Source organism: Phanerochaete carnosa, assembly GCF_000300595.1.
Source record: "Phanerochaete carnosa HHB-10118-sp unplaced genomic scaffold PHACAscaffold_7, whole genome shotgun sequence".
NCBI lineage: Eukaryota > Fungi > Basidiomycota > Agaricomycetes > Polyporales > Phanerochaetaceae > Phanerochaete > Phanerochaete carnosa.
The window spans coordinates 1507763-1523845 of NW_006767634.1; the positions used below are offsets into that span (position 1 = coordinate 1507763).

The 16083-nt window shown below is 56.4% G+C and overlaps 5 protein-coding genes across 5 annotated transcripts; 2 read left to right on the top strand and 3 right to left on the bottom strand.

Moving 5' to 3' along the window:
* Nucleotides 1-386: 386 nt before the first annotated feature.
* Nucleotides 387-1178, top strand: PHACADRAFT_259720 (uncharacterized protein; the record flags this gene model as incomplete). The annotated part of the gene is made up of 3 exons (XM_007398009.1): nucleotides 387-418; nucleotides 469-604; nucleotides 703-1178. Coding segments are annotated over 3 exons (620 nt in total), but the record flags the coding sequence as incomplete, so codon positions are not given.
* Nucleotides 1179-1277: 99 nt separating this feature from the next.
* On the bottom strand, nucleotides 1278-6830 carry PHACADRAFT_259721 (uncharacterized protein). Its single transcript, XM_007398010.1, has 7 exons — nucleotides 6687-6830; nucleotides 6356-6606; nucleotides 5410-6068; nucleotides 4013-5355; nucleotides 2612-3956; nucleotides 2475-2558; nucleotides 1278-2419 (listed from the first exon to the last, which is right to left on the bottom strand). Exons 2-7 carry the CDS (start codon nucleotides 6603-6605, stop codon nucleotides 1469-1471), a joined length of 4632 nt encoding a protein of 1543 aa, XP_007398072.1. The 5' UTR covers nucleotide 6606; nucleotides 6687-6830; the 3' UTR covers nucleotides 1278-1468.
* Nucleotides 6831-7123: 293 nt separating this feature from the next.
* PHACADRAFT_259723 (uncharacterized protein) lies at nucleotides 7124-9661 on the bottom strand. The gene is made up of 15 exons (XM_007398011.1): nucleotides 9514-9661; nucleotides 9378-9410; nucleotides 9319-9327; nucleotides 9222-9264; nucleotides 9106-9168; nucleotides 8926-9055; nucleotides 8770-8870; nucleotides 8612-8705; nucleotides 8464-8550; nucleotides 8322-8398; nucleotides 8154-8268; nucleotides 8002-8097; nucleotides 7545-7952; nucleotides 7362-7494; nucleotides 7124-7306 (listed from the first exon to the last, which is right to left on the bottom strand). The coding sequence occupies exons 1-15, from the start codon at nucleotides 9587-9589 to the stop codon at nucleotides 7239-7241; spliced, it is 1533 nt and encodes a 510-aa protein (XP_007398073.1). The 5' UTR covers nucleotides 9590-9661; the 3' UTR covers nucleotides 7124-7238.
* Nucleotides 9662-9938: 277 nt separating this feature from the next.
* On the bottom strand, nucleotides 9939-11688 carry PHACADRAFT_259725 (uncharacterized protein). The gene is made up of 6 exons (XM_007398012.1): nucleotides 11277-11688; nucleotides 11146-11219; nucleotides 10952-11086; nucleotides 10452-10897; nucleotides 10265-10393; nucleotides 9939-10208 (listed from the first exon to the last, which is right to left on the bottom strand). The coding sequence occupies exons 1-6, from the start codon at nucleotides 11607-11609 to the stop codon at nucleotides 10147-10149; spliced, it is 1179 nt and encodes a 392-aa protein (XP_007398074.1). The 5' UTR covers nucleotides 11610-11688; the 3' UTR covers nucleotides 9939-10146.
* Nucleotides 11689-13651: 1963 nt separating this feature from the next.
* On the top strand, nucleotides 13652-15907 carry PHACADRAFT_259730 (uncharacterized protein). Its single transcript, XM_007398013.1, has 12 exons — nucleotides 13652-13768; nucleotides 13819-13870; nucleotides 13928-13990; nucleotides 14039-14204; nucleotides 14264-14328; nucleotides 14382-14475; nucleotides 14526-14612; nucleotides 14665-14952; nucleotides 15009-15069; nucleotides 15127-15467; nucleotides 15526-15658; nucleotides 15708-15907. Exons 1-12 carry the CDS (start codon nucleotides 13657-13659, stop codon nucleotides 15740-15742), a joined length of 1497 nt encoding a protein of 498 aa, XP_007398075.1. The 5' UTR covers nucleotides 13652-13656; the 3' UTR covers nucleotides 15743-15907.
* Nucleotides 15908-16083: the final 176 nt, after the last annotated feature.

Below are 16083 nucleotides of genomic sequence, written 5' to 3' on the forward strand. Positions count from 1 at the left end.
CTGCTCGAGCGTCGTTTTACGCGTTCAGTCTTCACAGCAGGACTACCTGGAGACCCGGACACCAGCGGAACCTTTCCCCAGACTTCGCCAAGTCCCATACGATACATGGACTACGCTCAGCAGAGTGTTTATGTCGATACCCCCGAGACTCTCTCGCGCAGAGAGACAGACGAGAAGTACCCTCCACCGAGCGCGTCGAGTGGGCAGTGGCACGATACAGCGCCGTCGTCTAACGTTCCCGCTGCCTCAAGGAGATGTGTGTATCCGCACACCAGCTGCATGTACAGCGATCACTAAGCGAGTCACATCTACAGGGACACAAGAGGACCAAGACAAACAGGACGAAGAGGCCAAGAACAAGGCCATAAAGGAACTGGTCAGCTCCTGGATGGACCGTCTCCAGCTGATCTCCGTCATTGTAAGCCCACCGTTGCGTAAACGGGACAGTGTTCACGTCATGGCTCGCAGACGACCTTCTTCGCCGCAATAGAAGCGCAGCTGCTAGGTACCGTGACGCCTAGTAGCGATCCCAATGGGGTTACAGGTATTAACCAAGCCTCTGCCGCGACACTTTCGAGTGCACTGGTGGTGCACAGCTTCGCAGGTAAGCTGCATCTCATTTACGCAGCCCCATGCGTGCTGTTCCCCATGACGAAAGCTCGACGAAAAGCGGCGGTGCTGACTGTCATCGATCTCGCGCAGCCATGCTCTCCTTCGTCGCCGCCTTCTTTCTTGTGCGCTTCCGCGTGCATGAGGCGAGCAAGCAAGAAGTCCAAGTGGAGAAACAGCTCGAGGCCGGACCTGCGCCAAGATCATCGGGAGACCAGAAGCCCAGGCAGGCGTCGCAGGCCCCCGCCCCTCCCCAGGTATGGTCGTCGAACCCGCGGCTCGAGCAGGTCGGCCCCCTGCGCAGAGGGAATCCGCCGACGCATCTGCTCGAGAGCTTCCACACACTCTGCATGGCGCTCTCCGTGATCGGCTTCGTACTCGCGATGGTCGGGATCATGTGCTACGTCTGGGCGTTGATGCCCACGAGCTCTATCGTACTGTCGACCGGCGTCATCGGTCTGTCTATCATCGCCTCCGTTGTAGTATTATTCTTGCCACATAACTTCTCGCTGCTCTCGCCCAGTCACGTTATCGAACCTTCCTAACTACCCACTTGCACTCATATAACGCTTATACCACATCTTCCTAGTATCCATGTAATTTGATACCCTCTAACGTTCTCGTGGACCACACGTATGTATCATGATAAGAATATGATCCCTACAAGTAAGCTACACCTTACATATTGACATCCTGTAATCATCGTTGCAGCCCCGCGAATAGTCAGGACGCAAGAAACATGGGATCGATATAGCGTACTAGTGTAATAATTACAAAAATGCCGATGAATAAGTGAGACGATGGACGCAATACATAAAGCCGTGAGAAATGCAAGTATGAACGAAAAAGACGAATAAGTCTAAGACGCAGGCGCCAGCATGCCCAGCAGTTTCTCACTGTCCATGGACTTGCCCAGCAGCCGTGTACACCGCTCCTCGTCCTTGTCAAGGCCTGCACCTTTCATCATCGCGACGAAGTACTGCGGAGCCTTCGGCGCGTCGACGGCGATGTCGTCAAGGAACTCGGCGGTACCCTCGAAGCCCTGCTCGAATGTCGCTGGCGAGGCAAGGTTCTTGGCGACCGCGCGAGCGAAGAGGTCGGAGACAAGCGTGACGTCCGACTCTTTGGACTCGAGCGCGAAGCTGACAAGCTTGTCGACCAGCTTATGGCGGTGCTCGACAGGCAGCTTCGTGAAGTACACCTCAGCCTCCTCTAGATCGCGGATGCTGAAGAACTCCTTGGTGTCTTCTGCAATACGTGCCTTGACCTCCTCGTCTGACATTTGTGACGGAGCGGCGTCGCCACCTTCGTCCTCGGAAGGAACCGTAGACCCTGCTGGAGTGTCGTCGGGCTTAGATACTGTACGAGGAAGGAGGTTAAGCTTGCGACGCTGTGGAGCAACCTCAGGAGCACCACCGGAACCAAGATCAATGGAAGGCTTGCGGCTCGGCGGACGACTGCCCTTGGACGCCGGGGGACCCTCAACTGAGATCTCGGAGTTGCCGAGCATCGAGAACATGTTGGCAGAGCCCTGCCTTGGGATTGGTGTTGAGTCGCGTTTGCCTTCCTTCTTTCCAGCGAAGACACTGCTGGGGCCGAAGGTCATTGTCGCAGGCTTGCTGATCTTGCCAAAGTTCGACAGGTCGCCGGCCTTGGGAGGGACACTACGAGTAGAGCCACCGGCAACAGCCCAGCCATCGGGACCGACTTGAGGCTCGCCACGTTCGCCACCCCGTCTTGACCCGCCACGGGACATACTGAGAGTGCGTTGGTATTGCTCTTTCTCAACATTGGCCTTCTCCTTCGCAGCCTGTATCACAGTGTATGAGGAGCAGCAAAACACTAGAATAGGGATGAAGACGCACTAGTTCGTGGACGGCAGCAAGTGTCGTAGGTGCAGCGGCCTGGTTACGTGGTATCCATTTCCGCTCACGAAGCTCAAGAATATCCTGAAGGAAGTTTTAGTATGATGGACAGCTTTGTATAGCCTGAATGTACGAACCTGAAGCATGAACTGCATACGAGACGTGACATTCTGGCTCTTGGTCAGCTCCTTCATGCGCGAGAAGTAAACGTCCATGTGTGCGCGAGCCTTAGGAGTATCCAAGAGGGCGCCAACAGTGGTGAGCAGCCTGCAGAGCGATTCGATCTCTTCCTCTTCAGGGTTCTCGACGTTGCCCAGGAGCTTCTTGACACACTCGTGCATAATACGCTCCGTGAGCATCTGCAGCTTGAACAGCTCACCAATGAACTTGATGAGACCGAGACCCTGACGCTTGGCCTTCTGCGCGGCGTAGTACTCTTCGGAGTAGAGCGCGACCTCGCCATCACCGCTGTTCTCAGCAGCGGCCTTGGCGGCCTCGTCCTCGCCGGCCTTCGACGCGGCAGCAGCGGCAGTGGATTCCTTAGAGGCCCATCCGCGCTCGAAGTCCTCCTGACAACGATTGAGGAGGTACTTGCGGAAGAGGTGACCACCAGTGATATGCTTGCCCTCGGCATTACGGATGCCGTCGTCTTGGACCTTTGGCGAGATCTGCTCCATCATCTTGCGGCAAAGGCGAGCGTACATCTCGGACCAGGTAGCCTCATCAGTCGCCTTCTCGAAGACAAGCTTGATGACCTGAATGAGTGTGCGGCCATCCTTCTCCTTCTCGGACCTGTTGGCCCATGCGATGATCTGGTCAGAGATAGAGTCGAACTTCTCCATAGTGAGCTTGTTGAGGAGGCCCTTGACCTTACGTTCGACAACCTCGGGGGACTCATCGTCGCCTGCGCCCTTGCGGCCCATACTTTGCGGGGTCCAGCGATTGGCGGAGAACTCAAGGGGAGCAACGGGCTCAAAGTTAGCCAGCTGGGCGGCCGCAGAGTTACCAAACGCGGATGGTTGCGATGGTGCAGCATTTGCATTGCGGTTCTCGCCACGCTTGCTGCGAGTCCGTTTGTTGCCCATGGGCACGGCACCGGGACCGCCTTGGCTGGAAGAGCGGACCATTGGCGATGGACGACCAAAGGGCATACCTGCGGGGCCACTAGACATGCTCGTAGAGCGATTTGCCATGGCGAACCGTTCCTCGCTGGACATCTTGCCGCCCGGTGTGGCGAACTGGCCCATGGTGAAGCCAGACTGCTTGAAACCAGAGATACCGAGGCCAACGCCACCACCCGGACGAGCGGTGGACGACGGTGGTGGCATGCCAGAGATGGACGGTTGACGACGGCCGGAGCCACCGCGAGACATAGTGAAGTGTTGATCGGAAGGTTCTAGACCTATGGCGTCGAGGGGAGGGAGAGAATCAGGCTTCTCCTTGCAGACAGCCATGAACTGAAGGAGGAAGTCGCGATCGTAGCTGAGAAAGAGTTTATAGTCAGCCGCGGCAAAGACACGTTTGAGAACAAGACCCACCGGAACTTGCCCTGCTTTGCGTTCATGTTAAGCTCAACCTTCGGGCTCATAATGCCCTCTGGGTAGCTGATCTCAGAAATATCCTCAATGATGCGAGCAGTGGCCAGAGCGGACGGTAGCGCTGATTGAATAGGGCCTTTTGTCCCTGAGAGATCAAGTGGCCCGGGCCGCTTCTTGTCGAGCGTGGTGTCAAGGCGCAGAGGAGGCTTCTCTGGGACCTTGTCGCGGGCCTCGGCATCGTCTTTCTGATCCTGTTCCTCGAGCTCGCCCTCCTCAACCTCCTGCGATTTGGGCTCAGCAGGTTCTGGCTCGGGAGCAGCCTCGGCCTTCTTAGCGGCCTGCGCCTCAGCGGCAGCCTTCTCCTCGGCCTCGATGCGCGCACGCTCTTGCTCTTCGGCCTCGCGTTTCGCGCGCTCCTCTTCCTCCTTCTGCCTTCGCTCGGCTTCTTCCCGCTCCTTGCGCACTTTCTCTTCGGCCTCCTTGCGTACCTTCTCTTCGGCCTCCTTGCGTACCTTCTCTTCGGCTTCCTTGCGTACTTTTTCTTCGGCCTCCTTGCGTAGCCTCTCCTTCTCCTCCTCTTCCTTTTGAATACGCTCCCTCTCTTGCTCCTCCTTGCGCAGCCGCTCCTTCTCCACTTCCTCCTTTTTCCGACGTTCCTCCTCTTCCTTCTCCCTCTGGATACGCTCGGCCTCCTCCTTCTCCCTCTGTATGCGTTCCTCTTCCTCACGCTTGGCTTTCTCCTCGGCCTCGCGCTTGCGGCGTTCCTGGTCTTCCTTCTCCTTCTTGGCCTTCTCCTCATCAGCGAGCCGCTTTAGCTTCGCTTCCTCGGTCTCTATCCGCACTGCTTTCCGCGCTGGCGAGCCCGGGACGGCGGACACAGGCGACTGGACCCCGCTCACGCTGCCCGAAGGCGCGTGTCCCTTCTTGATGCTCTCGATATCAACCTCAACACCGGATGAGTTCTTGATGGTGATCCTGCGAGCAGAGGGGACAAACGGCTTCGCGTTCTGGTTCATGTGAGCGCTGGCAGCGCCAGGGCCGGAGGCGGAGGATGGAGTGGACGGTGGGGAAGTGACAGAGCTGAGGTTGACGGACTGGATGTGAGGGGAAGCGGCGGGCACGGGGACAGCAGGGGTCACTGTGGGCGTACCAGGCGGGTGTAATGATGACGGGGGGTGGCGAGGGGACATTGGCATACCAGACTGCTGGTGCTGGTGCGGAGGTTGGTGAGGGGGTTGGCCACCGGGTGTGTGCGGCGCTTGGTGTGGAGGGGGAACGACGTGAGGGTGCATTTGCCATTGGGGTGCGTACATGTATTCAGGAGGCATGCCTGGGTAACCATACTATACGTGCACAAGAATTAGTTAGCTACAGCTTGAGGAGAGCAGAATACATACGTAATAAGGATTCCAAGCAACAGGCTGTCCAGGCGGCATTGCTGGCGGCTGTCCCGGATGTGGAGGGCCCATCCGCGGTGATGGCATGCCCGCAGACATGGGCGTCGAAGGTGCAGGGGAAGTGCCGGGCGCGCCCTGAGGGCGGCCATTTACATTTGCAGGAGGCGCAGCGCCATTAGGTTGTTGGCGGGGATATACAGGTGACCGTGGTGGTCCGCTTGCGTTGGTGCCGTTCGGCGTGGGCCGCAGGCCGCTACCAGGCACGAACGTTTGGAAGGAGTGACTGCCGAACTGTGACGACTGCGGCGTATGTGAGGTGGAGGGTTGAGGCGGTGACGATGAATGCTGAGGGAGAGGGGCCGGCCGTGTCGAAGGAGACGGGACAGGATCTGACGATGGTTGCAAAGATGGTCCGCCGCCTTGGAACAATTTTTTCACGTCGAGTTTTGCGGTGGATGTCGATGGCTTGGCGGATGCTGACACCGAGGTCGACGCAGATTGTGAGGGTGATGGCTTGCCGTTCACGGCCGGTAGTATGGTGGATTGCGCAGTAACGGAGCCGAACGTCTTGGGAACCTCCGGTTTAATTGGAGGGACGGACGCAGGAGATGAGGATAAAGGTGCGGAGGCATCGTCTATTGAACCGAAGGTCACTGAAGCTGTGAAAATCGATAAGGTCAGTAAAGCGAAGTTTCAATCAGATATGCCGGCGGACGGAGGGGAGCGTTACGGTCAGGCAATGCGACCGGTGACACCGCCATGCATGGCGGTCGCGTTTCCATCAGCTCGCATCGTGCGAATGCGCATGTAGGTCGGTAAAGAACGGCGCAAGGCCGACTAAACTCGGTCGCCACACCCGGACATGTCCCCAGCCCCCGAACGAGGCCACCGGGGATAAAACAAAAGCATTTTCTCCCATGCCATAAGTCAAGGGCGGAGGGCGTACCTGATTTTGGGGCGCCTACTGGGCTGCGAGCTCCGACGCCATCCTTGAATATCACTCCTTGCTGAAGTGTACTTGGTCGTCTAGAGTGGGAGGGTGCGGTAGCTGACGTTGGTGTGATTGGCGGCGCAGGAGACTGTGTTCTCGGTGTGGGTGCCGAAGAGGTATTCTGCGGGGGGCCTTTTAACCAAGCTGACCGTGAGGGAAGCGGCGACGAAAGCTTTGGTGCAGAGGCTGTGGAAGATTTGCTCATTCTTGATGTCGATTGCGGAGTGGAGAAGATAGACAAGTATGAGCACGATTAGGATGATTCGTGAAATTGTCGAGGACGCACGAATTGCAGCGTATGTCTCGTGAAAGCGGGAAGCGATAACTGGGACTGGGAGGTCGCGTGAAGGTCGGTCGTGAAAGATGACCTGCCTGCAGGCGAACGAATGGTCGCGAGTTGGAGGTAAGAAAGGTGCAGTAAAGTCGGATGCTGGGTGTAACAGCGATCCGTGAGTCTTGTCCTAGTCGTGGACAGTGGCAGACAGCGGAACCTTACGAATGAGCCGCACAAAAAATCATGGGCCGGTGCGTCGGAGACCCGGAAAACCCTTACGCAAGTCGGCCGCTCTCCGGGGTCCCCTCCGGGACCGTACTTGACATCATATCTGTGACTCGGGCTCTGGGTATGGACTACACCTCGACAGTTCCATAGCATAATCTCTGTCTGCCCCTTTCAATCCGCGGGACCTAAGCTAAGTTCATTCCAGACATATATTAGTCTCACAGGTCCCGGGAAGCGTGTACACCTCGAGGTAAAGCAGCATAGTCCAAATTGAACAGATCCAATCGGTACACGGGATACAGATACAACGTGCACAGCATACATCATCAAGCCAGCCTACATCCGTGCCTTAGATTCTTTCGCAGCCTTGAGCTCCTTGAGCTGCGCACCCGCAATGCCCTCGTCTGCGTACATTCAATCAGCACGTTGCCGCCGGCATTACAGAGACATTACACTCACAGTTCTGGTGGAACAGCCGGTCGTCAGGAACAGCAACGATGTGCTGGTGTACACTCGACGCGTCGACCATGTCTCGGACGACGTCCTTCATTGTCGGAGCGCCAAGGAGGCGCATATTCATCTCAAACTCGTCCTAGTAAAGGGCTCAGCGCCCACACATTTATACTCCGAACATAAACTTACGTGAAGGATTTGCAGTCCTTTCTCGACACCCTCCTGGCCGTAAGAAGAGAATGCGTACAGGAAAGGCCGCCCGATGCCGACAGCTGTCGCGCCGAGCGCGACCGCCTTAATGACGTCCGTCGCGCGGCGAACACCGCCGTCGACAAATAGCTGGAATTTGTCATTCGGGAATGCAAGCCCGCGCTTCTCCTTGAGCTTGTCGACGACCTCAACGAGAACCTCGACTCCAGAGCGCGCAAAGTCGAGCTGGCGACCACCATGGTTGGAGAGAACGACGCCGGCGAGGCCCTCATCGTACGCCCGCAGAGCGTCTTCCCAGCATTGCACGCCCTTCAGGATGAGCGGCATCTTGGTAATCTTCTTGAACCATGGAATATCTTCCCAACAGAGGCCTGGGTCGATGAAGGACTAGAGATAACATGAGAATAAGCCGGCAAAGACGGGTCAAATTGCGTACACTGATCGCACGGGCCGCTCCCTGAGAACGGTCCACCTTCTCACTGTTCCGCTCCATTTCATCTGGCTCTTCTGCGTCGAATTTTTGACGCATGTCCTGCCCAAAGAAATAGGTCAGCTGGGTTAATTAAGTGGAGAAATCATCGGCTGAACCTTCTCGCGACGGCCAAGCTGCGGGGCATCGACAGTGATAAACAGGCCTTTGATACCGCGCCGTTCGGCGTGCTGCACGAATTTTCGCGTGATATCGCGGTCCTTGTTGACGTAGCTGGGAAGATCGTTAGAAGCCTGAGTAACGTCATACAGTCGTCGCAAACTAACAGCTGAAGGAATTGTGATTGGCCAGGAGTAGCGGCATCAAGAATCTCATCGAAAGAGCACGAAGCCAGGGTTGGAATCTGCGCACAAATCAGGGATATTGTCAGCTATCGGCCCCAATCCCTGTATGTGAGCGGAGGCTTGCCATCTGAATAACACCGTACTTTGCCGCGGCTCGTGTCAGGTTCAGTTCGCCGTCAGGGTGGCCAAGCTTTCCGAGGGCCGTCGCAGTCTACCGAAAAGGCAACATCGTCAGTAAGCCGCATCGTGCTACCTTCGTATGCAGTGCTTACAATGTAGATAGGCATGCTCGAGGGGATTCCCAAAATTTTGGTCGACCAGTCAACATGTGTGACGTTCCGCAGAATTCGTGGACGGAACCATATGCTATGTGCCAGAACACGATCCACAGTAAGCCAGGAGCCCCCTACAACGGAACCACGGTACCTACCGGTGGTAGGCGGCATGATTTTCACGGATGGTGATTTCATCATCTGCAGCTGAGCTATAATACGCCCATCCCTTCTCGTTCATGACCTGTCGCGCTATGGCCTGTAAAGGCCTCCGTTAGTCCCACTCTCTTTGGGGATAACGCTCGGAAACGTACCTCAAAGTCGTGCAAGCTCAAGATCTCCGACAGCGATGGCCGCTGCGCGAAGCGTTCCTGACGGATCTTGTCCTCCTCGCGAACAACGATTTCGACCTTTTCTACAGTAGACAGGTCCACAGAGCCAAGCCTAGAGCTCGCGGATAAGTAAACGACTGAGTGCAGGAAGCATGTACATACTGCTTCTCGGGTGGAAGGTTCTTGGTAATGGCGTCCGGTGGGTGAATGGGGTCATACTCCGCACTATAGAGAGATATTGGTGTGATATTCTTCTGTTGATTATGATAGGTACGCACGTAGCATCCTTGCCGGCGTACTTGAGAATGATCTTGGCTCCTCCTGTGCCGCCGCACTGTTAGGAGACTGCTAGAATTTACATAAACAACAGCGTACCAGGGTGATCTAGCTACTATGTCAACTCTAGTTGCACTATGAACAAGCTCGCGACGCACCTGGCAAGAACTCTGTAACGTCGTACACCTTGCCTGGAATACACGTATAAGCACTCTCCATCGTTGAACTCCTCGACGCGCGGCTGCCCCCATCTCCTGGATCCAGCCGTTCCAACCTATACTCATTACAACTCACCATGAACGATAATCCAGCAGCTGTCGCGCGTATTGTGCTGGGCGACCTCTTCGCCAGTGTACACTTTGCTTGTCATATCGCGTCGCAAATGCTCAGAGCGGTCAAGAACAAAACCAAGAAGAGAGACAACGAGCCAAGACAGAGACTCTGGCGAACGCAAAGGATGTGCGCGGAGAAGAACTTGTATTCTGGGGCCCGCTGCCGCAGGTTTTCCGTCCCGCGGATGGTCGGCCTGCGATAGGAGGCTCGATCGCCCGTCCGCAGGGACGGCCGGATCCCCGTGACCTCCATCGGCGTTCGCCGGCCGTCTGATTGGCTCCTGCGCGGCGCAACATGATGCAGGCGCCGCGTCCTGTGAATCATCAAGTGTCTCATCTCATCCTCAGGACCCCCACCGGCGAGCAAGAGGGGTTCAGGAACCACAAGGAGCGAACTTGAAGCGAATTTGATTACTTCAGACAATGCAGGAGTACAAAACAGCGTGGATACCGCTACACATACGGTCTAATAAAGTATGTGGTGTGAATACAGAATGCAAAAATGGGCCCATCTAAATAGTGCGTCGATATCCCGTGTAGAGTGAGAAGCATGTAGCAGGTGAATAATGCAGAACGTGATGGCCCTGCTGGTATTTTAGATCTCCTCGAAGGCTTTTCCGCCTGCACGCGCGTCCAGGCTGACGACCTCGTTGAGACCTGCAAAATTGTGAGGATCAGGGACCGGAGCGCAGGATAGGTGAAGTGCGACATACCCATGACTTCGAAGAACGCCTTCGGGTCCATGCCCTGCGCAGATGAGAAGTCCGTGCCGGTCTTCTTCAGTGAGCGCATCGCGGCCCGGATACCGTGCACGGCAGCGACGCAGGAGACGAGAGAAAAGACTAATGGTCGCATCATGTTAGTGTCATCGCTCACGTACGGAAGCTGCCGCAGACGTACTGATGATCTTGGCACCCAGATCCTCTGCCTCCTGGCAGGTAAACGAGGGCGTGAGGCCGCCAGAGATGACGTTGACGAGCACAGGCTTCGGCGCGAGCGCAGCGATGGTCTTCGTGAGCAGCTCTGCGGTCTTGACGCCCTCAATGAAGCACACGTCCGCGCCGGCGTCGGCGGCGAGCTTCAGGCGGAAGACGGCCTCGTCCATGCCGAGCACCTGCGCCGAGTCCGTGCGGCCGATGATCACAAAGTCCGAGCCGCCGGGGACAGAGTCGCGCGCGATGACCGCGGCGCGGATGCGCGTGACGAACTCCTCGCGTGAGACGACCTGCTTGCCCATCAGGTGTCCACAGCGCTTCGTCTGCACCTGGTCCTCGATGTGGCACGCCGCGAGGCCGACGCGGATGTACTTGGTGACCGTGCGTGCGACCATGGACGGGCCTCCGAAACTGTCGGAGGTTCGTTAGTGTGCTGAGATGACCGGTCAAGTGGGAGAACCGTACCCAGTGTCCGCGTCTGCGATGACAGGCACTGTCGGGTCGAGCGAAGCGTGCATGGCACCCGCCTCGACAAAGTCGTTCAAAGTCGCAATAGCCAGATCGGGCATGCCAAGGCGGGACGCGGTTGTCGCGGCACCACTACAGGAAATCAAACGTTAATCGCCGTCTTCTGCGAAGCGTATGCCAAGCAAGCGTACCTCTGGTAGAGGCACTCGAAGCCAGCTTCAAGCGCGCAGCGTGCACTGATACCGTCACAGATACCCGGAGCAACCTAAGCGAAATTCATTAAGACATGTATGGACGTGCGAGTTGCGTAACAAGTACGCACCACGATGCCTGGTCTTGCGAGCATCTGGCGGAGACGTGTCGCGGCATTCAGAGACAGGGGGCCCTCGAGGTAGTTCTTTGGGTCGAGGCGGGGGTTGTAGTAGACCGTGCGTTCCCTAATTGGCGCGTCCACCACCGACTCCTCAATGGGAGTAACCGGCTCGGAGATCTCAGCCACGGGGCTGGGGGCGGCAGGCTCAGAGGATCCGTACAACTCGAGGCCTGGCATATCTGCTTGTTTTGTGTAGAGGATGCGAAAGTGCGAGTGCAGGAGGGTGGCTGGTGAGGAAGCTTGTTGATGAGCGGGATGAGGCTGGTAGGCCTTCAGGTGCATGTATTTATCTACTTCGTGTCCTCCGTCGTCTCGGAGGTTCTCACGAGGATCAATGGCTTAGCAGCCAGCATGGCACCACTGTCATAGATCACGCAAAATTTCCATGTCGTGGGCCATCAGAGCGTGCGGTGCTACGCTACTGGCGCAGCGGTAAAAGAAGACGCACCGGAGAAGGCACCTCACCGGGTGAGAATGCGCGAGAACCGAGGAGATGAAGCGGCGTTAAACGATTGAGCAGCATCTAGACATTGTAAGCAGCCTTCGGACTGTCGCGAGAGTCGCCTGCTGTCATGCTAAGAACTCGCGAGCGGGCACACGACCATGGCAAGCACCACCTACGCGATCAGATCTCGGTGCCAAGCATCTCACGCTCCGCAGAGGCCGCAGTTGAGGTTGAGAACGGTATCCAGCCCGCTGGACGCCACAAAGCTGCGCTTGGCAATAGGCTGTAATCCGTGAGGATTGGGTGAGAGCCCGGAATCACTTCAGCGGCGATAGAGCGGGAAATTGAAATTTGACAGCGATCGGGCTGTGCAAAGCAGCGCCTCAATGCAACGAATTCTAATGGGGCCAGAACTCGGTGCCAAGACGAGGATAAATGTGGGTGTGAACAGACTCCGGAAGCTTCCCAGCGGCCCTGCGCCGGCGGTCGAGTGCAACAGGAAGACTATAATGGTGAACTGTAAAGAAGCCAGCGGAACATAACTCGTTCCACGTGCTGAAAATTAATGAGTTAGCATAGTGTAATGGTAAAACTGGACGTTAACTTACGAGCATAAACGATGCGGGGCAGGTTTCTCAAGTGTATTGCCGTACATTAAATGCACCACGAAGCGGTGGGGTAGACTATGAATTGCTTGGCGTGGAAGAGTGAAGCGAACGTTTTTACATACTTTTGATATGCGTTCGCGTCTCCATGTTTCAAGCTCCAAGAGCTGCTCTTGTTCGTCGTGCGACGTTTGCTTGGCGTTTGCCGATCCCCGAAGCGACGTCGGCTCTCGGACAACGTTTGAAGGTCGTAAGCGGCATTGTGCACAAGCCTCCGTTGCGACATCAGCATGCCCCATAGCTCATACAAGGAATGGTAGATACAAATTGCGGGATTATTGCGAACCTACGCACAGGTCGCCGTGGTCGGAGAAAGTGAAGAGCGATGATTGGGGCGCACATCACTGCGCTCTTTGTTGACGCTTATTTGTGCGGGCGCCCGATCTCGGTGCAAAAGCAAGTTCAAAGCTTAAAATTTTTAGGCAGGACAAGCCGATCGGTATGTATGACTTATTGACGTAGCTGGAGTAAACGATCCCAGCTAATCGTGATAGCATGGGACCCACCTTAATACTACTGACAGTTCTCTGCCAGTCGCTCATTTTCGATCTCGTATCGAAGAAGTTGATGTGAAAAAATCGTCCTTGTCCACAATGTGAGCACTCTGGTCCTGGATTTGCGACTCTCGAGTTGCGTTGCAGATACATGATGGCACTGAGGTTCAGCTGCCATCTTCACGTTAGACGCGAAAGTCCGCCTCTGCGCTGCGGAGATAGAGGGGAGGCTCGGACGCCCCATGCAATTCGTCCATACTGTCCCCTGGAGTCTAGATGGTACGTGTCTCTTCAAAGTGGTTCCTCCGCTCGCGGTAGCTTAGTAGTCAGTCGTTCCTTAGATCCCCTGGCGATGCATCTGGACCGTCGCGGCTCTCCGGACTAGACACAGAAGACTGCACCGACCACAGGGGGCGGAGGCTTCTCGACATCGGCTTGCCCGTGTTCCTGCAGGATTTGCCGACCGAAGCCTACGCTTCTCCCCCACCCCGGTCTAACACCGGGGTCTATTATTCTTGCGCTCCGTGGTCCCTATCGCGTAGGCGTAAAGTTCCTCCCGCCGCGCCGCACGCTTGAGTGGTACGCACTGGCTCCTCGGTATCCCTCAGCCTTCCGCCGCCAACGGACTCCGTCTCTTCCGCCGCAGGGTAAATAAAATTAGAGCGTGATGCGGCCTGCTCTGCAGTGTTTTTTGATTCCCCCGCCACTCACAAAACACGCCAAAAATGTCCGACATCAACGTCCTCACAGGCCCCGAGGTTGCAAAGCACAACAGCAGAGAGAGCTGCTGGATTATTGTCCACGGCAAGGTGTATGATGTCACCGATTTCCTCGACGGTACGAACCATAAACGGCCTTGTTGTCTCTTAGCTGAAGCTTGGCTGCAGAACACCCCGGTGGTAGTCGGATTATATTGAAGTACGCCGGTCAAGACGCGACGTGAGTGCATTCTACGCCATTTGGGGTCACTCCTACGCCCATCTAACCGCTATTCAGCGAGGCATACGAGCCTATTCACCCGCCAGATGCTATTACGACCAACCTGCCGGTCAGCAAACAGTACGTGGCAGTGCATTGCAGTTTCATGTAGCTCACACATGACACCAGCTTGGGCGTAATCGATGCCAGCACAGTGGTAAAAGCGGTCAAGGAGGTTACCGAGGAAGAAAAGGCGCGGCAGGCCGCACTCGCCGCTCGTCCGCCGCTGGACAACATCCTGAACATGCACGACTTTGAGGTTATTGCTAGGGCCGTGATTCCGGAGAAGGCATGGGTACGTACACGTCGGCGATATTCTATGGCTGCGGGGTTTGACGTGTTATCAATGCACAGGCTTACTACTCGTCGGGCTCAGATGACGAGATTACCATTCGCGAGAACCGAACAGCGTTCCAACGGTCAGCTGCTGAGGCCAGCAGGATTGTAGCGTCAAGCTTACCTAAAATTGCAGGATATGGTTCCGCCCACGTATTCTCCGGGACGTTTCTGTCGTCGACTGGTCATCAACCATCCTGGGTCACAAGTCTTCTCTCCCTCTGTACATCGTAAGTTCGCTTCCCCCCGGGCATGGTCCCCTTACTAACGGTGCCCGAAGTCTGCAACGGCCCTCGGAAAGCTCGGTCACCCAGATGGCGAGCTCTGCGTCACACGCGCCGCCGCAAAGCACGGCGTCATCCAAATGGTGATTCCGGCGCTCTCTTCGCTCAACCTTCTCGTGCTGATCACGCATGTAGATCGCGACCCTCGCCTCATGCTCCTTCGACGACATCATCAACGCCGAGGCGAACGGACAGACGTTCTTCCTCCAGCTCTACGTCAACCGCGACCGTGAGATCACTCGGAAGTACGTCCAGCACGCCGAGGCGCGTGGCGTCAAAGGCCTCTTCATCACGGTCGATGCCCCGCAGCTCGGCCGGCGCGAGAAGGACATGCGCATGAAGCAGGTCGACGACGGCGCGGGTGCAGAAGTGCAGAAGGGGCAAGACGTCAAGAAGGACCAGGGTGTCGCGAGAGCCATTAGCGTGAGCAATTCTTCTGGCGCTCCCGGTCCGCCGACGCTGACCGAGCCGCCACACAGTCGTTCATCGACCCAAGCCTCTCATGGAAGGACATCCCCTGGTTCAAGAGCATCACCAAAAGTACGCGTCCCTCTCCTCCCCTCCCTCCCCTCCTCTCCTAACTCGCCCCCCACGCAGTGCCCATCATCCTCAAAGGCATCTCGACCGCCGAGGACGCGATCCTCGCATACGAGGCCGGCGTGCAGGGCATCGTGCTCTCCAACCACGGCGGCCGGCAGCTCGACACCGCGCGCTCGGGCGTCGAAGTCCTCGTCGAGGTCGTCGCCGCGCTCCGCGCGCGAGGCCACCACCCGGACCCGAACTTCGAGATCTACGTCGACGGCGGCGTGCGCCGCGCGAGCGACGTCCTCAAGGCGCTCGCCCTCGGTGCGAAGGCCGTTGGCGTCGGGCGCGCGTTCCTCTATGCGTTCTGCGCGTACGGCGAGGCGGGCGTCGAGCGGGCCATACAGATCTTCCGGGTATGTGGTCTCTGTGTGTGGATTACGAGGAGCGATAGGGCTTATGGGGGTATGACAGGACGAATTCGAGATGAACATGCGTCTTCTTGGTGTGCGCACCATCGATGAGCTCCGGCCGGAGATGGTGGACGCCGCCGCGCTCAACCAGCACATCGTGTCCGTGCCACAAGATAACCTCTTCCAGCAGACTTGTGAGTAGAGACGCTTTAAACATGTGACAGATGCTGACTTCTCCCTTAGATCAGCCATTACAAATTACCAAACTCAAGCTGTGAGCATTATTGTTAGAGGGATTTCCATTGTCTCCGAGTTGTCTGTGCTTTGTCCACTGTCTGTCTCATTTCAACCGTGTATACCTTGCATGTATTTCCATTTTACGAACCAATTTCTCGCTATGATCCATAGAAGAGAGCAGCATCGAATAGAATATATCAGATGATAAAAATTCTATATTGGATATCCGAAGGTTATTATCAAGAACCACAACGCCTCTATCATCCACTCCCTTCTCCCCAGCAAGCAACAAAGCATTCTAATCTGGTAGTAAAAATTCCTGAGGTCTCTGTCAATGGTCTCTATGTCAGTATCGGTCAAAATGCCGGCTGCGAAAGTACTT

Bases quoted from the DNA above. Each gene is read 5' to 3' on its own strand.
- PHACADRAFT_259721 (XM_007398010.1), bottom strand. From the start codon at position 6,605: ATGAGCAAATCTTCCACAGCCTCTGCACCAAAGCTTTCGTCGCCGCTT. The intron at 3,957-4,012 runs GTGGGTCTTGTT...ACTCTTTCTCAG, and splicing joins GCAAAGCAGGGCAAGTTCCG to CTACGATCGCGACTTCCTCC. The intron at 2,559-2,611 runs GTTCGTACATTC...AACTTCCTTCAG, and splicing joins GTATGCAGTTCATGCTTCAG to GATATTCTTGAGCTTCGTGA.
- PHACADRAFT_259723 (XM_007398011.1), bottom strand. From the start codon at position 9,589: ATGACAAGCAAAGTGTACACTGGCGAAGAGGTCGCCCAGCACAATACG. The intron at 8,706-8,769 runs GTAGGTACCGTG...TCTGGCACATAG, and splicing joins AATCATGCCGCCTACCACCG to CATATGGTTCCGTCCACGAA. The intron at 8,098-8,153 runs GTTCAGCCGATG...TTCTTTGGGCAG, and splicing joins AGCTTGGCCGTCGCGAGAAG to GACATGCGTCAAAAATTCGA.
- PHACADRAFT_259725 (XM_007398012.1), bottom strand. From the start codon at position 11,609: ATGCACCTGAAGGCCTACCAGCCTCATCCCGCTCATCAACAAGCTTCC. The intron at 11,087-11,145 runs GTACGCTTGCTT...GATTTCCTGTAG, and splicing joins TTCGAGTGCCTCTACCAGAG to TGGTGCCGCGACAACCGCGT. The intron at 10,209-10,264 runs GTATGTCGCACT...ACAATTTTGCAG, and splicing joins GGCGTTCTTCGAAGTCATGG to GTCTCAACGAGGTCGTCAGC.
- PHACADRAFT_259730 (XM_007398013.1), top strand. From the start codon at position 13,657: ATGTCCGACATCAACGTCCTCACAGGCCCCGAGGTTGCAAAGCACAAC. The intron at 14,613-14,664 runs GTGATTCCGGCG...TCACGCATGTAG, and splicing joins AGCACGGCGTCATCCAAATG to ATCGCGACCCTCGCCTCATG. The intron at 14,953-15,008 runs GTGAGCAATTCT...GCCGCCACACAG, and splicing joins GTGTCGCGAGAGCCATTAGC to TCGTTCATCGACCCAAGCCT.